This window comes from Saccoglossus kowalevskii, chromosome 14 (assembly GCF_978046115.1).
Source record: "Saccoglossus kowalevskii chromosome 14, keSacKowa6.1, whole genome shotgun sequence".
In the NCBI taxonomy this organism is placed as follows: domain Eukaryota; kingdom Metazoa; phylum Hemichordata; class Enteropneusta; family Harrimaniidae; genus Saccoglossus; species Saccoglossus kowalevskii.
The window spans coordinates 20,044,577-20,066,006 of NC_140654.1; the positions used below are offsets into that span (position 1 = coordinate 20,044,577).

The 21,430-nt window shown below is 34.8% G+C and overlaps 1 protein-coding gene across 2 annotated transcripts in view; it reads left to right on the forward strand.

Annotated features, from left to right (window-relative positions):
• The window catches only part of LOC100373722 (glutamine--fructose-6-phosphate aminotransferase [isomerizing] 1-like), a 32,843-nt gene extending 13,616 nt beyond the window's left edge, over positions 1-19,227 (forward strand). For both annotated transcript variants that reach the window (XM_085508015.1, XM_002736398.4), the window contains 12 exons: positions 3,241-3,417; positions 4,030-4,122; positions 4,784-4,879; positions 5,380-5,477; positions 7,165-7,285; positions 8,035-8,192; positions 10,403-10,517; positions 11,497-11,624; positions 13,724-13,852; positions 14,009-14,047; positions 14,431-14,592; positions 17,857-19,227. In XM_085508015.1, coding sequence (XP_085364141.1) covers positions 3,241-3,417; positions 4,030-4,122; positions 4,784-4,879; positions 5,380-5,477; positions 7,165-7,285; positions 8,035-8,192; positions 10,403-10,517; positions 11,497-11,624; positions 13,724-13,852; positions 14,009-14,047; positions 14,431-14,592; positions 17,857-17,901 — 1,361 coding nt within the window. In that variant the 3' untranslated portion in view covers positions 17,902-19,227. The remainder of the gene's footprint in view (positions 1-3,240; positions 3,418-4,029; positions 4,123-4,783; positions 4,880-5,379; positions 5,478-7,164; positions 7,286-8,034; positions 8,193-10,402; positions 10,518-11,496; positions 11,625-13,723; positions 13,853-14,008; positions 14,048-14,430; positions 14,593-17,856) is intronic.
• The last annotated feature ends 2,203 nt before the right edge of the window (positions 19,228-21,430 follow it).

A 21,430-nucleotide genomic window follows, 5' to 3' on the forward strand; every position in this document is an offset into this window, starting at 1 on the left:
AAAAAATCATGTCAGATATGTGTTTTTGTCAAGATTCAAACAAAAATGGCTGACTGGTGGCCATTTTGATTCCTTACTAATATGTTTCCTGATTCAGTAGAAAGTTTGCACACAAGTACTACTGTACTATAGCTTTAGTGTCCTGAAAGACAAATTTTTTTGAAATTTTCCAAGTCATGACAAATATGAAATTTTGTAACGGTAACACTAATATGGGGTTCTAGGATGTGTTATTTTGTGATTTCATCAAATTTGTCAAAATTCCTAAAATCAATCTATAAACATGTGTGGAACCATTTCTGGATGTTTTTTTTCACGATTATTTATATTTGGTCACAGGTGCATGTCATATCAAAAAAAAAGTAGCTGATTTTAAGCCATGTTGGTTTCCTTGAATTATCCCAACATCTAGTTATAATATTTCTACACCTTTCATTGTGTATTAAAATGATCACTAAAAACTGGATGAAGACTTTGACATTGATAATGACTTATTACTACATGTAGTCAATATTTAAAGCGGGGGAGTCGTCACCTGCGCATGCGTCAGATAGCCATAGCATGTTACTGTTTACAAACGAGAGTCTACCCATGAGCCTTTGCGTTTTTAGCGTGTGTTGTTATCTTGGGACTTAATTTCAGCATGTGCGCAGGTGACAACCCTCTCGCTTTAAGTTTGCCTGAGGTAACAACCAAAAATTCCTCCACAGATTGTTTTTTGTTGAGATTTTGTAACTGTGCGACCACCTGCATTCAGTGACGGGAATGTATTGTTCCTACATCGGATGGAAACAAAAGACAGCATTTGAATATGATGTATCTGTACCATATGTTTTACATTGGTCACTTTGTTATTCTCAAATAACGTTTAAATTTCAACTGTTGGAAAGTGCACATAAGGTTCAAAATTCTTACACAGTTTGTTTTTGTTGTTGAGATTTTGTAACTGTGCGACCACTGGCGTTCAGTGATGGGAATGTATTGCTTCTACATCTGATGTAAACAAAAGACAGCATTTGAATATGATGTATCTGTATCCAAATAACATTTAAATTTCAAACGTTGGAAAGTGCATATACGTTTCATAAAGAATTAATGTAAATATAACTTTCTATAGAACCTGAAAAGCTATTGTTTTCAGTGTTAAAATATATAATATGTCGATAATAGACTTTACTCAGGCTTTGTATTTGTTGTGTGATAACCTATGACCTTGCAATGTGTCAGGTCATTTATTGTTCATAGTAGTACAGAAACATTAATTTTTTTTTTTTTTTAATCATTATCATGTGATTACTTTCAAGCCTGTGAAACAAAATTATGTCTTTTTGGTCAAGAATTAACCAAAAAAATCTCAATAAAAGTTCAAAAATCATAAAAAATACATGAAAAGTTGTAATTTTCTGGGAAATATTTTGTTCAAAAAGGGTAATATGTGAACTAGGATAAACAGCATTTAGCTGATAGTTTCCAATAAATGTTGACTCAGAAAATTTACTTTCAGTACTTGACTGTGTCTTTAATAAAATATACTGCGAGAAGGAGCTGTTCATATTATATCATATCATTTTTTTTTATATAATTTAAATTTAAGTCAAAAGACAGGGTGAAACATATTTGGTAGCAAACATGCATGAAGACCACCACACATTGTTGCACTAGCAATGGTGTTTCAACTTTTGGTTGTGGAGAGGTGGATTAGGCTAATCAATTTTTGTTCACTAAACTAGACTACTGTAAAATTTGTATTAGAAGCTGCGGCTTCTATTAAAATGGTAGAATGCAACAGAAGGGATTCGGCTTCTATTAGAGCATCTACACATATGAGAAATTATGAATGTTTGGTTCTCAATTACTCAAAAAGAATGGGTGCAACTTATATTAGGGATGTGGCTTCTAATACAGATTAGAGAAGTGAAAAAGAATTGATAATTTATTACAGCTTTAATATTAAATAACTATGAGATTATTCTCGTAAATAATGAATTCCTGAGTTACATGCTATAGTCTAATCAGACTTAAAAGGAATTGTATTAATTTGATTCTGTATACAAATGGTAAGATATTCACACTTGGCAATTTTTGAGGAAGAGTACATATGGCAATTCAACAACAGTAATCGGTACAGTAACTGTTGGGATGAGTGATGAGTTGCCTGGGAAACAGACATAAGGCAACGTTGCCCGATCTATCTTGGTGACATGATTATGTCATAAATACAAGGCAACTCGTAAGACAGCACATGCATTGCTAGGTGCGTTGCTGCGTACATATCCTTGTGTAAAATGGCCTTTAAGTTAATACTTCTTGATAGAAAGGTAGAGTAAACATTATTAAAGTAACTCAGCAGTGATGTTGTACAAACTTAGTGGTAGCTCTTTCTTGGTGCTGCAATAACTCGTTTACTCAGAACTTGAATATGAAGTTGTGTGTAATCAAGCCAAGTTTGTGTTGGTGTGTTATGCATGTATAATTTCAATAGTTTATGGTGCTTAATGCATATTTAATGTAATGCAGCAATTTATTCAATTTAAAATAAAAAGTTTTACACTTGCTTGGCTTTTCAAGCGGCTATCCCGTTTTAAGTGCGGGGTTTTCAGTCACAATTACATGTCAGTTTGTAACTAATAAACCATTCCATTGCAATGAATGAAATAGGATACCAACTACCATTCCGATGCTTGAAAATAAGAAATTGTAATCCAGCTTGTTGTAACTCGGCGTCCTGATATAAAATAACGCCAGAGTGACTAACCATGTCACTGATAACAACCGTAATAAGCTTTATCATATTAAAATAGTATTGTTGTATTCATATTTGTCTGTGTCAATCGAAAGCTGTGTATATCTTATCATTTAAATGATCCTCAAATTTCTATTGGGACTAATAATTAGTAAATTTTTTAAAAATGTGAACCTGTATTTCTGTGATGTAAATATGGTGACATGAGATAAGGATGCAAGGATAAACATCACCATGACAATAGGACAGCATTCCCATTGATTTGGCACTCAAATATGTTATTCTAATCTGTAATCATCAAAATCTACGATCGCAAAATGAATGGAAATGTTACTTCTTAGATGGTGACATTTTGTGAGCAAATATACTGAGAAATAGATGGCACATTATCATGTGATGTCTTCATTGGTCATGGTGTGAGTCATGTCATAGTATTGTTATGTTTGCTGTCACTCAATGTTGGTTCATATGTGTATAACTGGTGTATTATTTCTCAGGTCACCATGATAGTGGAATAACATTGGAGCGTTCTGACAGTCTGGTAGGATTTCAAGTAGTTGGTGATAACAAGGAAGTGGAATACTATTTTGCTAGTGACGCTAGTGCCATCATTGAACACACTAATCGAGTCATCTACTTAGAGGACAATGATGTGGCTGCTGTCAAAGATGGTGGTAAGTGTGGGCATGTGGTACATAGTACATATGTTAATATTTATGTTCACTAATTACTTGGATTTAAAGGCCCTGCAATTGTGTGCAAACCTAACGTGTGAACCAAACCCCCTGTATAACCAAACCCAGTGTAAACCAAACCCATTTCGTTTCTGATCGGTATTTTAGTTGCAGCTTGTAGTCAATTTAGATTAGAAAATATCCACTGGGTTTAATTTTAGTGTGTTTGATGTTGCAGAAATATTTCCTGACTTTTTTTTGTACATGCAAATTGCAAGTACTAGTGCCACAGAAGCCATATTTATGTTTAGGACTACATGACAGGGCTGTGCAGCCATCTCCCTATCAAATACCTATGCGCTATCCTGGCGTCAACCAGGCTCGGTCAAACACAAGCACCTGCAGACCTTAATCAAGGTTCCGATAAAGTCACATTCGTTAGTGAATGAACCTCGGCCAGTGGAATAGGCCTTCCCATTGAGTCTGTTGCACACTCACCCAGGGTAGGGGGTCTACAATTCTTGGTGTTCAGCCTGAGGTAGGATTTGAACTTGTTGACATTCAATGTAATTGCCAATGTCTGATGCTTTAAATGTTATTGTTGTGTTGCAGGTTTGTCCATTCACAGAATTAAGAGAGAAACTGGAGTGGCTCAGTCTCGTGAAGTACACACATTGAAAATGGAAATACAGCAGCTTATGAAAGGTACTGTAAAATAATTAGTTTTCACTGGGTTTAAATTTCACTGATTTACCATTTCAGGCATATTCAGAGTGTGTTTTAAATTCAGTTTTATCATTAACATAATGTGTTCTATGCTCAATTTTACATAATCACTGGGTTTTAATTTAGCGCATCTTCCAGTCAGCGAAATAAGCAAAATTAAAACCCAGTGAATAATTAATAACCCTTTTACAGTATATAGAAACTGGTTATCTCGTCTAATATTCTTGCTAAACTTGTCAAATGTGAAATGGAATTCACAAATGAAATAAATTAGCATACTTGATGTGAATTCACTATTTGAAATTCAGTTGGGTATAAAATTTATGAAGTTTAGATTTGTCGTGTATTCAACTTATTAACTCTTTAAACACCGAAGTCACCATTCACGATTTTCAAAACGGTACCTAATTTTTTCATTGTTTTTCCAAAATTTTGATAAAGACAGGAAATTATGTTCATTTGGTTCAAAAGTATTAAAAAAAAGTTAGTAAAATATGTAAAAAGAATTTTTTTTCAAAGTGTTCAACAGCAAGTACTTGTAGCTGTGAGAATTACGTTCTTAACTTATTCACCACCTGTTCCCTCCCTCTTTTCATCACAAATTCACAAATAGTTCATGTCTTCTTTTTCCCACAAACAGGAAATTTCAGTACATTCATGCAGAAGGAAATCTTTGAACAGCCAGAGAGTGTTACTAACACAATGAGAGGAAGATTGAATTTCGAGAACAATACTGGTAAGAATGCCATTTCTGAAAATGTGTTATTTTTCACTTTACAGCTATTGCAGCTAAAATCAAATACTATCAGATAAAAAATACTGTTTCCTGTTTTAGAGTGCCTATAGTTTTTGCCAAATCAATGTGAAAGTAAATTACTCTTACTAGTTGATTCAATTTGCTGTTTTTTTAGTGGTTTCCTACGAATTCAGTCTACTGGTTGTACCATACTTGTCTGATACCATTTCATATTTTCAGGAGAGTGTTTGCTCTAGAACCTCACCCGGGCTATCTATTGATGCATTTTTTTCAGAAAGCAATATTTCTGTCAAAACAATCACTTACAATTTTTCATGAGCAAGGTTTTGGTTGGGTATGGACAAATACTTGTATATAGATACGTCATTAAAACTTGACACTACCTAAATTATTTCTTTTATTATTTTACAGTGTATTTACATTCACTTTAGAATGATAACTTTCCATTTATGAGTTATTTCTGCATGTGTAATTTTCAGTTTTGCTGGGTGGATTGAAAGACCATCTGAGTGAAATACGTCGCTGTCGTCGGCTGCTGTTCATTGCTTGTGGGACTAGCTTTCATAGTGCTGTTGCTGTGAGTATGCATTCAAAATAAACTATAATCTCAGGGGCAGAGCTACATCACAGACGTTCTACGTTTCATGGATGCACACCACTGTATCATGTATTTCTATGGGCTATGTGCAAACTGCTGTGCAATGCCGGCTGAGAAGTCGGTGAAAACAGCAAGAAACAGTACAAGGACAAATCAGTAAAAGAAAAATAATACAAACATAAAAGCACAGTACCAAGTTGTATAGTGTCATATATTATGAGCAAATCCTGCTACAATTGTACTACACACCGGGTATCCATCAAAGGAACGCCCGTTTTTTTTTACCGGACATTGATCGTTTGATATTGTCCTTAAGGAAGTACGCTTTTAAGTTTATATCAGACAATTGACATTTAACAAGTCATTGAAAATGACACAGTCCCCGTTAAATTTTTGAAAGTTCTCTTTGAGCTTGTCATATTAAAGCGGAGGGGTTGTCGCGAGCGTGTCCTTGAAACTTGAGTTCCAAGTGGCGTATACAACAGATTGTTTATTTACATCAAAACACGTGTTTCGTGTAGTAGTAATATGGCCGAAAATAAAAACAACCGTTATTCGGACATCTTTGATCTGATTATGAAACACACTGATATGTATGATGTTTGTGCCAAATACGAATGAAAATGGTACATAAATTGTGGAAATAAACTAGTAAGGCCAAAAAGTCAGATGGCTGTCAATCGGCCATCCTTGACCAGATTTTGACATGCATTCTAACATGTATAAAGTACATGTGCCAAATTTGAATGAAAACTGACAGAGCATGTCCAAGATATCGCATAAAAAACAACAACAAGATGCCTACCAGACGACCATCTTTGATCCAATTGCGAAATAAATCGTCATGGACATGTATCCTAACATGTATAATCTATGTACCAAGTTTGAATGAAAACTGACAAAGCATGTCCAAAATGCAACATTTTCAAAAAACAAGATGGCTGCCAGTCGGCCATTTTGAATCAAATCGCTAAACTACTGCATGTGCATATGTCCCACATAAAGTACTAGGCACATGCAAAGAATGAACGGAATCGGGATTCTGAGATATGACTCTGGACGGACGCACAAACGCACGCACGCACAGACGCACGGATGGAGACCGAATTATAAGTCCCCGTTTTTGGACTTCGTCCGAACGGGGACTAATAAGACCATTTGAGGTCATTCATGGAGAGCATTGACCATGAGTTTATGATTCCTCTATCAAATTATATATTCAATATTTCCATGGTTACACTCATTTTGTAATACCATGATAAATATTAGGTATTAATGAGTTAAACATTATGAAGAAATTTAGTTTAGATAAAGTGACCTATTTGGGCTGTGACATGCATGTAACACCTGAAGTAACATCTGTGTGGCCTCCGGTGTGTTAAAATTTTATTCTGGGAAAATAATTGTTTCAATGACTTACACAGGAATTCACTTTAAACTACTAAAAATATTCTGAGTTTCAGTGATGATTTAATTCCTACTAAGTGCCTGAATAACCCCAAAAATTTAGATGTTGCTTGTATTAGCTGATGTTCAGCCCTCTAGTGGCAACAGAACAATAATTTCTATCTAAACTGTGTACTGTGAAAAATTTCACTTTCATAAGGATCACTTTTGTCTGCACATTATTTAACCAACCAAATTGTGTTTTCTTTGGACTTTACAGACTCGCCAACTGATGGAAGAACTGACTGAATTACCAGTCATGGTGGAACTTGCCAGTGATTTCTTGGACAGAAAGACACCAGTGTTCAGAGATGATGTCTGCTTTTTTATAAGCCAATCTGGTGAGTTTTTAGAATTGTTTAAACTGTGAAAGATATGTCTTGCACAATTTAACACACTTGCACTTGCACTTGTACCAGTTGGTAATAGTTGTTTTGACTTGCTATTTTTCTAAGTCTTATTATGCTAGACCACAGAAATACCATGCTTGATCTTTCATGAAAACAATTAAGGTTAATGATATGACAGTTATTTATATTATAACAAAAGGTTGCTTTTTTGATCTTGGTGTCTGGCACATATTGGTTAGGGTTGCTGCTTTGATCTTGGTGTCTGCCACATATTGGTTAGGATTGCTGCTTTGGTCTTGCTGTCTGGGACATATTGGTTAGGATTGCTGCTTTGATCTTGGTGTCTGGCACATATTTGTTAGGATTGCTGCTTTGGTCTTGCTGTCTGGGACATATTGGTTAGGATTGCTGCTTTGACCTTGGTGTCTGCAACATATTGGCTCCGGCTGCTGCTTTGATCTTGGTGTCTGGCACATTGGCTAGGGCTGCTGCTTTGATCTTGCTGTCTGGCACATTGGCTAGGGCTGCTGCTTTGATCTTGCTGTCTGGCACATTGGCTAGGATTGCTGCTTTGATCTTGGTGTCTGGCACATACTGGCTAGGATTGCTGCTTTGATCTTAGTGTCTGGCACATATTGGTTAGGATTGCTGCTTTGACCTTGGTGTCTGGAACATATTGGCTCTGGTTGTTTTTTTGATTATTCTTTTTGTACTTAATTACTGATTCTCTGTTACTATAGGTGAGACTGCTGACACGCTGATGGCTCTACGTTACTGTACAGAACGTGGTTCCCTAACAGTCGGTATCACTAACACCGTTGGCAGTTCAATATCACGTGATACACAATGTGGTGTGCATATTAATGCTGGTCCTGAAATTGGTGTCGCTAGTACTAAGGTGAGTTCAATTTTGCACCATGTTCAACATGTCCTGTCTACCCTGAATGATTTCTCCTTAAGATAGTCTGTACAAAATGGTCAAAAAAAAAATTATAATTTTGTTTCTGGTTGGCATGCGTATCTGTTTAACAGAGGTCATTCACGACTTTTTAGTCCCCGTACTACTTTATCTGTCACCTATGCACATGCAGTGGTTTACTGATTTACTCAACGATATCCGACTGGCAGCCATTTTGTTTTTTGAAAATGTGGTATCTTATGCATGCTTTGTCAGTTTTTTTCAAATTTGGTACATATATTATACATGTTAGGATACATGTCTGTGACGATTCATTTCACGTTTGTATCAAAGATGACCAGTGGACTGCGGCCATTTTGTATTTTGAAAATGTGGTATCTTATGTGCATGCTTCGTCAGTTATTGTTCAAATTTGGTACATACATTGTACATTTTAGATTACATGCCCATGACAATTTATTAGTCCTCGTTCGGACGAAGTCCGAAAACGGGGACTTATGTTTTGACCTCCGTGTGTCCGTGCGTGTGTGCGTGCGTGTATGTGTGCATGCGTCTGTGCGTGCGTCCGGACCTGTATCTTAGAAATGCCTGGACCAATCACAATGAAACTTCACACATACATCATACATGATATCATACATATGCACGTCAATTTGTTTCACGATCTGATTCAAGATGTCCGAATGGCGGCCATTTTTGTACTAAAAATCATCAAAATCAAGCATTTCCTCGCTGTTTACAGATGGATTTTGTTCAAACCTTGTATATACGTTGGACATTATAGGACCTTGATGAACATCATTTTTGTTTTACAATCTGATTCAAGATAGCCGAATGGCGGCCATTTTTGTGCTAAAAAATCAAGCATTTCTCGGCTGTTTACAGATGGATTTTGTTCAAACTTGATATATACATTAGACATTATGCGACCTTGATGCAAATAATTTTGTTTTTCAGATAACATTTAAAATGGCCGACTGTGCTAAAAAATCATCAAATATAAGCATTTCTGGCATTTATGGATGGATTTCGTTCAAACTTGGTACATACATTAGACATTACGGGTTCCTGATGCACATCTTTTTATTTTTCAGATCAGACTCAAAATGGCTGTCCGGTGGCCATTTTATTTTAATGAATGGGTTTCCAGACCCATATGTCTGACTTGTTTTGACTGATTGTGTTCAAATTTATAATATTCATTATACATCATGTCACAGATATACGGATATATTGGTTTGACGATCCTTTTCAAAGTGGCCTTATAGTGGCTATTTTTGTGCTAAAAAACTTGTTTTATTTTTTAGATCGGATTCTGAATGGCTGACTCGTGGCCATTTGTTTTAATGAATGGGCTTTTAGAGCCATATCTCTGACATGCTTTGACTGACTATGTTCAAATTTCATATATTCATTATACATATATTCATAATGGCTGATTTTGTTTTAATTAATGCTGTTCGAGAGCAATATCTCTCAATACTCGTTTGACAATCAGATACAAATGTCAATCATTTAAATGTTAAAGAATCATCATATTCCTGACATGTTTATATTCCAGCTATATTACTATAAACAAAATTTTATGTCTTAAATTTGATAACTAACGGGGACTGGGCCATGCATGGCTTGTTTTAAAATCAAATCAAATGGTTGCCTTGCGGCCATCTTGCTTTTTGATCATACGACTATATCTCCAATGCTTAGGGATGATTTTCAATCATATTTGGCACATACATCATACATATAGGAATACATGTTCATGTCAGTTTATTTCATAATAAGATCAGAGATGGCCGACTGGCATCCATCTTTTTTTTTTGAAAATGTGGTATCTTGGACAGGATTTGTCGGTTTTCAAATTTGATTCAAACATTATACATGTTGAGATACATGTCCATGATGATTCATTTCATGTTTTGTACGTAAGCCTAGACAAATGAAATTCAGTTTGGATACAAAAAGTACATGAATAGCATATCCTGTTTAATTTCTGACCATATATTATGATTTTGGAAGAGTTTTTTAATACATCTAATTTCTGTTGATACTAGACTAGCCAATTATTCACTCTAAATTATTAACTATGCTTTTGGTGCATATTACTTTATTTTTAGCATAAATAACATTTCCCCTAATTCCAACGGGGACTATGTCATTAATATTGACTTGTTTTATTTGTTTTAAAGGCCTATACCAGTCAATTCATAGCGCTTGTGATGTTTGCTTTGATGATGTCTGAAGACAGGTTATCTATGCAAGCGAGAAGAACGGAAATATTCAATGCACTCGAAAGATTACCAGGTTTGTAAATTACCACACTGGATTAAATATGGTTTAAATGTTTTCAATGGTAAACACAAATACTGGTGGGGGAGGGTGAAGATTGTACAATAACCAATTTGTGGAAGACAAATCTGCTCTAAATTCACAATTCAGCAAAAAACTCACATTTGTTCATTTCATGATAACTTATCTCATTTTGCTAAATATTTTTGTCATTTTTTGGTAAAAATGATATTTTCAAATTCTTGTTGAAAACAGCAAGTCTGATTGCTTTGATACTATGTATAGTATTGTCCATTTTCTAATGATATCTTCTGTTCTTTAATTGAAATGTGCATTGCTAACAGCGAAGCTATCTCAGTCGAGAGGCTGCTTGTTTTATAAAAAGTTCACATACCATTCTTAGTCATCTGATGTTAAGTACAGTATGTGTTCTAATTTAGGCATTACTCTATTTACGATGAGTGGAAGGCCTTAATTAATCTGGTTCCAAAATAGGCATCTCAGATCATAGAAATTTGACAGTTTAAAAAAAAAAAATGTTTGATAACAAAAAATATGTGACATGTTCACTTAGTGAAGTCATTCATAGGTTACTAATTACACCAAACCAAATGAATCATAACAAAGGCTTACAATTACAACTACAATTAATTAATATATTCTATCCCAGAAGTGAAAGTGTGTAAATCAGTTCAGCTTGTACGTTTCCTCATACATGAATGTTTTCAACTGTGCACAAACACTTGATTTAAAACCATATCCAAAACTATTTTTTTATGTACCCGTTGACTGAAGCTGCGCCCTTTGACCTGATAGATCAAGCTAGTTATTAACCAATAACATTTCTGGGTGATGCTGCCAAAAGTATCCCGGAGCGAAAACTCGTAATCTTTATAATACTTCAGGATGGATCATATTAATTTAGTTCATAATCCATCATAATTTATTCTTGTTACCATGGAGCTAATCTCTCATCTCTCAATCCCTATAATAGGTCTGGTAAAGGAAGTTTTAAAGATGGACGACGAGATTCATAAGTTAGCGCAGGAGTTGTACCAACAGAAGAGTATCCTGATAATGGGAAGAGGTTTCAATTACTCAACCTGCTTGGAAGGGGCATTGGTGAGTAGATGTATCCCACGTTTGAGTCATCTAGCAATTTCTAAAAGACTATCGCTAGTTATACTAAAAGTGAGAGACATGTACAATAGGTCACTTTTTAGTCCCCTTTCGGACGTAGTCCGAAAACGGGGACTTATGTTTTGCCCTGTGTGCGTCCGTGATCACCTGTATCTCGAACATGCATGGACCGATTAAGTTCAAACTTCACTCATACATCATACATTATATGGGACATATGCACATGCATTTTTTTCATGATCCGATTAACGATAGCTGAATAGCGGCCATTTTAAGGCCGAAAATGCATCAAAATCACACATTTTCACCATTCCGGACCCGGATCTCAGTTATGCATGGACGGATTTTGTTCAAATTTGGTACATACATTAAACATAATAGGACCTTGATGTACGTCTTTTTTTTTGGATCGGGCTTGAAATGGCCGACTGGCGGCCATTTTGTTTTAAAGAATTCAGTTCTGGATCCGTATCTGAGACATGCCTTGATTGATCGAGTTCAAACTTCACACACATAAGGTACATCATGTCACAAATATGTATGTGCATTTGTTTCATGATCTTATTAACGATAGCCAAATGGCGGCCGCTTTAAGGCCGAAAATGCATTGAAATCGCACATTTTCACCATTCCGGACCCGGATCTCAGTTATGCATGGATGGATTTTGTTCAAATTTGGTACATACATTAAACATAATAGGACCTTGATGCACGTCATTTTATTTTTCGGATCATGTTCGAAATGGCCGACTGGCTGCCATTTTGTTTTAAAGAATTCAGTTCTGGATCCGTATCCGAGACATGTCTGGATTGATCAAGTTCAAACTTCACACACACATGGTACATCATGTCACAAATAGATATGTGCATTTGTTTCATGATCCGCTTAACAATAGCTGAATGATGGCCATTTTAAGGCCGAAAATGCATCAAAATCACGTATTTTCACAATTCCGGAACCGGATCCCAGTCATGCATGAATGGATTTTGTTCAGATTTAGTGCATATATTAAACAAGTTCAAAATGGCCAACTGGCAGCCATTTTGTTTTAAAGAATTTAGTTTTCGATCCATATTTCGGACATGCCTGGACAGATCAAGTTCAAACTTCACATACACATCATACATTATATCATACATATGCCTGTGCATTTGGGCCAGTCTATTTAAGGTTAAAAATTCACAAACATTGCACATTTTCACCATACCGGAACTGAATCTATGTCATGCGTGGGCAAATTTAGTTTAAATTTTTTTTTGGATTGTGTTGAAAATGGCTGACTGGTGGCTATTTTGTTTTACTGAATGCAGTTCAACATCCATATTGTTGCTGCTTTGATTGTATTTGTCACTCAAATATGAACGGAACGGGGACGTGTCATTGACAATGACTTGTTATTTTTGGGGTATAACTTGGAAGTGACACAGTAAGTGTGGCCTTCCAAATATAATACTTGCTTTTATGTTGCATAAGATATGACATTATTTATATCTGAAGGAAAACCAGAACTGCTCCACATACAGATGTTGAAAACACACCCCTTCTATGTAACACTTTCCATAACTGGACTGAAAATACAGAATTCATACAAAAGTAGGACTGGGTGTGCATAAATACGGTACATAATCACTTGCAACAACAATATCATTCTTGACATACTGGATAAACATAGAATGTTCAAGTGTTTAAATCATTTGAGTGCCGAATATTTTTCCTGCCAAAACTTCAGTGCAATTATTTTCAAATTTTGTAAAAATTTTCGTAAATTTCATATCCATTTTGGGCTATGGAGACAGTTTTAGATGTTGCTTTTATGTTTCAATCAATAGTTTTGTCAATTTTTATCAACATTTTATTTTGAAAATCTTTTTGTAGATGGTGCCAAAAGGGGTGATCAAATTGGGTTTTATGCGGGTGGTTTAGACGGTTTGGGTTAACCAAGGTTGGACCCTAGTGTTGGAATCCAAGATCACCCCTAAACTCTTTTTCTTTAGTATCCCCTCAGACACCTTTAAGTGAATCTACATTACTTTTATAAAATAACATTGCTGTGTTCTTGTGTAATATTCTTGTTTTTCAGAAAATTAAAGAGTTATGTTACCTGCACTCCGAAGGCATCCTAGCTGGTGAACTGAAACATGGACCATTGGCATTGGTGGATAAAACCATGCCTGTTATTATGATTATCATGAAAGACAATACATATTTGGTATGGTTGATTTACATACAATTCCCATGATTCCACAACCAAAATGGTGGTTGTTGTCAACACATATATATTTGTTCAGTGTCTCAAGAACTAGTTTCAATTCTTCTGAGATTAATTTTGAATGATTATAAACAAAAAGTAATCCTTTTTTTTCAGAAATGTCAGAATGCCTTACAACAAGTGGTTGCCCGAGGGGTAAGTTAACAAATTTCTTCAATCGTGAAAATAGAATATACACTAGTGTGTTTATTAGAACTACTAACAGTAACAATGTTTCTGAAAAAAAAAATCGTTGAGTTTAGAGTTCTCGCTGATTATCTGCAAGCCACTATATCATCTGTCAAAAAGTCAAAAAAAGTCAAAAACAACTTTTAAAAATTTTAACAAATTTGGCCTGCATTTCCTCCTACTTAGTTGACCAGTTACCGCTTGGTCATTGTTGAGAAAATGTGACCTGTATTCTCTACTTATTGGAATATTTGTAGTAGTGTGGTTTGATTTCACCACTCTTTACATACTTGACCTACTGAGATCAATGGTGGTAGTAATCAACATTGCAATGTTTTGTTGTTCCATAGGGTCGTCCAATACTGATATGCGAGAAAGGTGACAATGAAAACCAGCAGTATGGATCCAGAGTGTTGGAAATGCCGCAGAATATTGATTGTTTACAAGGCATTCTGAATGTGATTCCGCTCCAGTTATTAGCCTTCCATATTGCTGTACTCAGGGGATATGATGTAAGCACATATATTAATATATTCTGCATGTCTTATAATAGCTTGTTAGTCCCCGTTCGGACGCAGTCCGAAAACGGGGACTTATGTTTTGCCCTGTGTGCGTCCGTCCGTCCGTGCGTCCGTGCGTCCGTGATCACCTGTATCTCGAACATGCATGGACCCATTAAGTTCAAACTTCACTCATACATCACACATTATATAGGACATATGCACATGCATTTTTTTCATGATCCGATTAACGATAGCCGAATAGCGGCCATTTTAAGGCCGAAAATGCATCAAAATCGCACATTTTCACCATTCCGGACCCGGATCTCAGTTATGCATGGACGGATTTTGTTCAAATTTGGTACATACATTAAACATAATAGGTACTTGATGCACGTCATTTTTTTTTTTGGATCGGGTTCGAAATGGCCGACTGGCGGCCATTTTGTTTTAAAGAATTCAGTTCTGGATCCGTATCTGAGACATGCTTGGATTGATCGAGTTCAAACTTCACACACACAAAGTACATCATGTCACAAATATGTATGTGCATTTGTTTCATGATCTCATTAACGATAGCCAAATGGCGGCCACTTTAAGGCCGAAAATGCATTGAAATCGCACATTTTCACCATTCCGGACCCGGATCTCAGTTATGCATGGACGGATTTCATTCAAATTTGGTACATACATTAAACATAATAGGACCTTGATGCACGTCATTTTTTTTTTCGGATCAAGTTCGAAATAGCCGACTGGCGTCCATTTTGTTTTAAAGAATTCAGTTCTGGATCCGTATCCGAGACATGTCTGGATTGATCAAGTTCAAACTTCACACACACAAGGTACATCATGTCACAAATATGTATGTGCATTTGTTTCATGATCTCATTAACGATAGCCAAATGGGGGCCGTTTTAAGGCCGAAAATGCATTGAAATCGCACATTTTCACCATTCCGGACCCAGATCTCAGTTATGCATGGACGGATTTCATTCAAATTTGGTACATACATTAAACATAATAGGACCTTGATGCACGTCATTTTTTTTTTCGGATCAAGTTCGAAATAGCCGACTGGCGGCCATTTTGTTTTAAAGAATTCAGTTCTGGATCCGTATCCGAGACATGTCTGGATTGATCAAGTTCAAAGTTCACACACACAAGGTACATCATGTCACAAATATGTATGTGCATTTGTTTCATGATCTCATTAACGATAGCCAAATGGGGGCCGCTTTAAGGCCGAAAATGCATTGAAATCGCACATTTTCACCATTCCGGACCCGTATCTCAGTTATGCATGGATGGATTTTGTTCAAATTTGGTACATACATTAAACATAATAGGACCTTGATGCACGTCTTTTTTTTCGGATCAAGTTCGAAATGGCCGACTGGCGGCCATTTTGTTAAAGAATTCAGTTCTGGATCCGTATCCAAGACATGTCTGGATTGATCAAGTTCAAACTTCACACACACATGGTACATCATGTCACAAATAGATATGTGCATTTGTTTCATGATCTGCTTAACAATAGTGGAATGATGGCCATTTTAAGGCCGAAAATGCATCAAAATCACGTATTTTCACAATTCCAGAACCGGATCTCAGTCATGCATGGATGGATTTTGTTCAGATTTAGCACAATGTGTTGTACATATGCAGGTGCATTTCGGTCATGATCTGCTTTGAATGTATATGTCACTCAAATATGAACGGAACGGGGACGTGTCATTGACAATGACTTGTTAGTCCCTGTTCGAACGCCGTTCGAAAACAGGGACTTATGGATTGACCTCTGGGCGTGCATGCATGCATGTGTGCGTCTGGACCTGTATCTTAGAAATGCCTGGACCAAATTACATTCAAACTTCATACATGCATCATACGTAATATTATATATATGCTCATCAATTTGTTTAACAATCTGATTCAAGATAACCGAATTGTGGCCATTTTCGTGCTGAAAAATCATCCAAAGTCTGGCTGTTTACAGATGGATTTTGTTCAATCTCTAACATGTTTATGTTCAAACTATATTACTATAAAAAAAATAACTAATTGAGACTGTGCCATCATGGTTTGTTTGTTTGTTTGTTAACTGTACAACAATCAACTTGCTCTTATGAGATCTGGTTAAATTATTAGGCAACAGGTCTGACATCTAAGAGCTCTGGGTCAGAATGCCTGTACAACATAAAACAGTTCATGTCAGATCTCAGCGGAATAAAACATCAATAAAAATCAAATTAGCTAGCTAGCTAGCACTCCTCACCTCCCCTCCTACCAGGATTTCCAATGGTCAATCCCTTATATTGAATTGAGTATTTCCACCATACACACTTGTTACATTGTACCTAAGTATGTCCTAAGGTCATACCTTATCTTTGAAAGTCTTGATTTGTTGCATTTTTAAAATTGCTATTATTTTGTACATCAAATAACATTTTACAAGTTCAGCACAAAAACAATGTTTAAGAGTTTAGAACACATTTAATCTTCTTTGAACCAACATGACTGGATTTTGTATCTCAAAAAATTATCAACTTAAGATTTTATTAATTCAAAGTGATAACAATTATTGGGTGAATGTAATCAGAAATTCAAAATAACACAATTGAAAACATCAAACGATCAACGACTGTACGACGCAAGAAATGACATGGAGTCAATCAGTTATCCAATCAATGACTTGCCTGTAGTTATATCTATGCTTTGATCAAAATATTGTTGCTAGTTGTGTTGTGATCTCCGCAGTACATGTACAAAACATAACCAACAAACATGACAAATGTCAAATTTTGCAACACATTTTATTTGTTCCTAATTTTTCTTAGAAAGTTAGAATGCACAAGAATTTGCATGAGAAAGTCTTGTAGTGAAAAGGTTAAAAAAAAAACCTTATTAGTTTTTATTTACAAAATATATGTATATATCTGTATATTACATGCATTTTTGAATATAGTGATAAGTTCACTGATTCCTGTTTACAAAATTAAACCTTTCCAAGAATCCATCGCATACTGTGATGCTATTGGCTAGAAATAATACAAGTACATACATTTTGATATTGCAGTTACTTTAGCTTATAAATCTTTGGTATAATATTTAATTTTCTCTCGAACTCAATTTTCCCTGCTGCATCGAGCATCAATAAACCTAAACGTGTTTGTAAACAAAATAATATTTTGGTGTTCAGTTCAGACAGGTTTTACCCGTTGATATAAATATTTGTACCTCAAATTATTATTGTAACTATCTTATCTCTTGTAGGTGGACTGTCCTCGTAATCTTGCCAAGTCTGTAACAGTGGAATGAACAATATCCAAGCATTTGTCTATTTCTGTCTTATGTACTCTTTAAAACATATCTGTAACATTTTTACGCAAACATATAATTATATATATATACATTACTTGCAATATTTGGGGGATATTTTTTTTTCATTCAAAGCTTTTGGGGATGTAATGTAAAGTTTTAATGTTTTTTTCTTGAGGAACTTTAATGGAAATGTTTGTGTGAAAAGTACTGTAGAATACTTTATTTTTGCTTGGAATTTATTTTCGCTATTTTCGCTGAAGGGATGATTCGGTGAAAATAAAATCCAGCGAATATACTTTTTTTCATATATTTCACATTAAACTCATCAAAAATCAGTGAAAATAAGTTCCATACAAAACGCCCAAAAAGCCTTTTCAGCGAAAATTAATTCCAGTGAAAATAAAGTATTTCACAGTAAATGAGATTTGTCAATACATATAATATTTCTGATTGACATTGATCTCAGTTCGCTAAATATGAAGTACTATGTAATTCATGTTGCGTACAATAGCACAGTGTTGGCTCTCTCTGGTTGCTTAGCGACACCAAGCACGATGGGGGGGGTCGAGAATATGCAGTTTTGGACAAAAATTCACAATACCAGTTTTAGTTTTTTAAAGAGGATGTTGATCCTGTATTGTAGGCATCCACATCACAATATACTCATAAAATACGAAAAAACATGTTTTCATTCTTGCACACACAATGAAGTTGGACAATTTATAAAAACTCAATATCCATGAAAATTTGTCTAAGGTGTCTTGGGATAGCATACAAGCATGTTTATTCAAGGCATGACTGAGCTAAATGATCTCCCAAACTACTTGTTCTAAATTAGACCCCTCCTACTTTCTGTCTGAAAAGCGTGTTTGGTAACCTGGCAACCAGAGAACCAAAGAACGCAAGATAAACAAGACAGAAGTTATTCTGTTATATATCAAATCTAGCGTTAAAAGCTCACAATTCTTTCGCGTAGAGTAAATGCAATTTTTACGAATTTAATATTTCATCTTTTCAATAATATATAAATGTTTTATTCAATTTATTGACAGTCAGCTTTTGAAGCGGTATTGATACTTTTTTAATAATTAGATATTTTGTATACGTATCATGAAAGTGTTTAATTGTTCCATAATGCACTTGTGGTGTATGGCATTTGTATTTAGTGTGGTACAATGTTAGTCACTCATTGTTATTATATGTTCTTATAAATTGGAATAATATATTGTTTTGTGTACTTATCTGGTATGAAGGTATTCATAATCTGCATTGTCTCATGTACAAATATATCTATTAATTAAATAATTTCTATTCTTCACAATATTACAGTATGTCAGTTTGATTAAAAAAAAGGAAATATTAAGAAAACTTTGTCAAACATTTTGAATGAATGGTAGCTGTTGGGAGTTGTATAATCCACAAAATTTTGTGGAAAGCTTCGGACTTGGGTGGGATAGTTATGATCTGACACATTTTGGCCCGTTTTGTCTTTACTGTAATCCCATCATGCATTGCTGTTTCAACTTCAGCTATTAACTGAACACAGCTAACTGAGAAAGTAGATTTGAAGTTCAAATTTCCCTTGTAACATTTAGTTGTCCTATAAATTCTGAAAGCTGCATAAAAGGCCACTAAAAGCCAATTTTGATGAAAAATTCTTCACATTAAATATTAATTTTGTGACATGTTTATCTTAGAATCATTTGTTAAAATCGTGAATGACTTGATGCCATTCAATGCTGAAAACTCAATCACACATGCTACTCCGTATTTTAAAAGCTTAAAACAGAATACACAGATTCAAATAACAACAGGAATCATAACTGTTTTTTTTAAAGTATCAGTATTATCATACATTATTTTATTCAAAATTGTATTTTATATTCAAAAATAGTAAAATATTAGTATATAATGATGAACTTTTATGCTTATTTTCTCTTTCAACCAGAGTGACTGAAAATCATTTCAAAAAACGTATTTAAAAAAAAGTCTAGCTCTAATCAATAATTTGTGAGTGGTATGTGAATTGCGCCCTCATGCTACTCAGATCTGTGATACTGATGCTTAATAAAATGCACATACACAAATATTCACCCAGGTACTCTGTTGTCAAAAATTGCATCCTCCTGTTAACCAGTTTGTTGTAGCAAATGAAAAGTACCTGGTCTGGTTTTTCACTCTTGCTAAAATTTGTATGAATAATGCTCATATTGGCTTATGTTATTGCATTACATAAATATATACATACTAGTTTCCAACATGTGTACAATGCAATTTCTACTAGTTTAGATTTGTGTGTGCTGAAAAACTGTATAATTGTACAAAAACTGTACAAAAGATTAGTCAGACTCTACAAAAACCTTACACAGAAGTTCACAGAAGTTCCTGGCTATAACATGAACATGTAATTAACCAAACTCTAGCGGTATTAATATCATCAAATGTCCGCATGTGATTACTACCTAATCAAGTACACAATATGTGAACAAACAGTTCTCACATAGAACTTCACCTCCCTCTATGTTGTTGACTGTTGACAAAACATTATGTACCGGAATTGAAGAAAGGAACTTCTTCATCCATTACTACTGACATCATATCCAACTTTTTTAGCTCCGCTGTCGAGCGGAGCTTATCATATGAGTGATTGCCCGTTGTTGTCGTCCATCGCCGTCCGTGTCAATGTTTTACTTTTTCGACTTCTTGAAAACTACAAGCCTGAATGCTTTGATACTTGGTGTATATGTACCTTGGGTAGACCTCTCTTAGATTTGTTCATTTCATGATGATATCCTCAATTCTCTAATTTTTGTGAATATTTTTGTCATTTTTGGTAAAAAGTAATATTTTCAACTTCTTGTTAAAACCGCAAGTCCAATTGCTTTGATATTACATACATAGGTAATACAAGTGGACTTATCTCAGATTTGTTCATTTTGTTTTGATATCTTTAATTATCTAATTTTGGTGAATATTTTTGTCATTTTTGGTAAAAAGTGATATTTTCGACTTCTTGTTAAAAACCGCAAGTCCAATTGCTTTGATATTACATATATAAGTACTACATGTGGACCTCTCCCAGATTTGTTCATTTTGTAATAATATCTTTAATTCTCTAATTTTGGTGAATATTTTTGATAAAAAGTGATATTTTCGACTTCTTGTTGAAAAGCACAAGTCCAATTGCTTTGATATTACATATATAGTTACTACATGTGGACCTCTTTCAGATTTGTTAATTTCGTGGTGATATCTTCAATTACTTAATTTTGATGATTTTTTTTGTTTGTTTTTTTTGGTGAAAAATGATATTTTTGAATTCTTGTTGAAAACAGCAAGTCCCGTTGCTTTGATACTATACATATTGTTTATTTACTAATGATATCTTCTGTTCTTTAATTGAAATGTGCATTGCTAACAGCTGAGCTATCTCAGCCGAGAGGCTGCTTATGTAATCTGTTCATCTTCATCTGATCTCCATCTTCCAATATCGAGAAAATCTGAAAATTTTGACTGTTTCAACTTG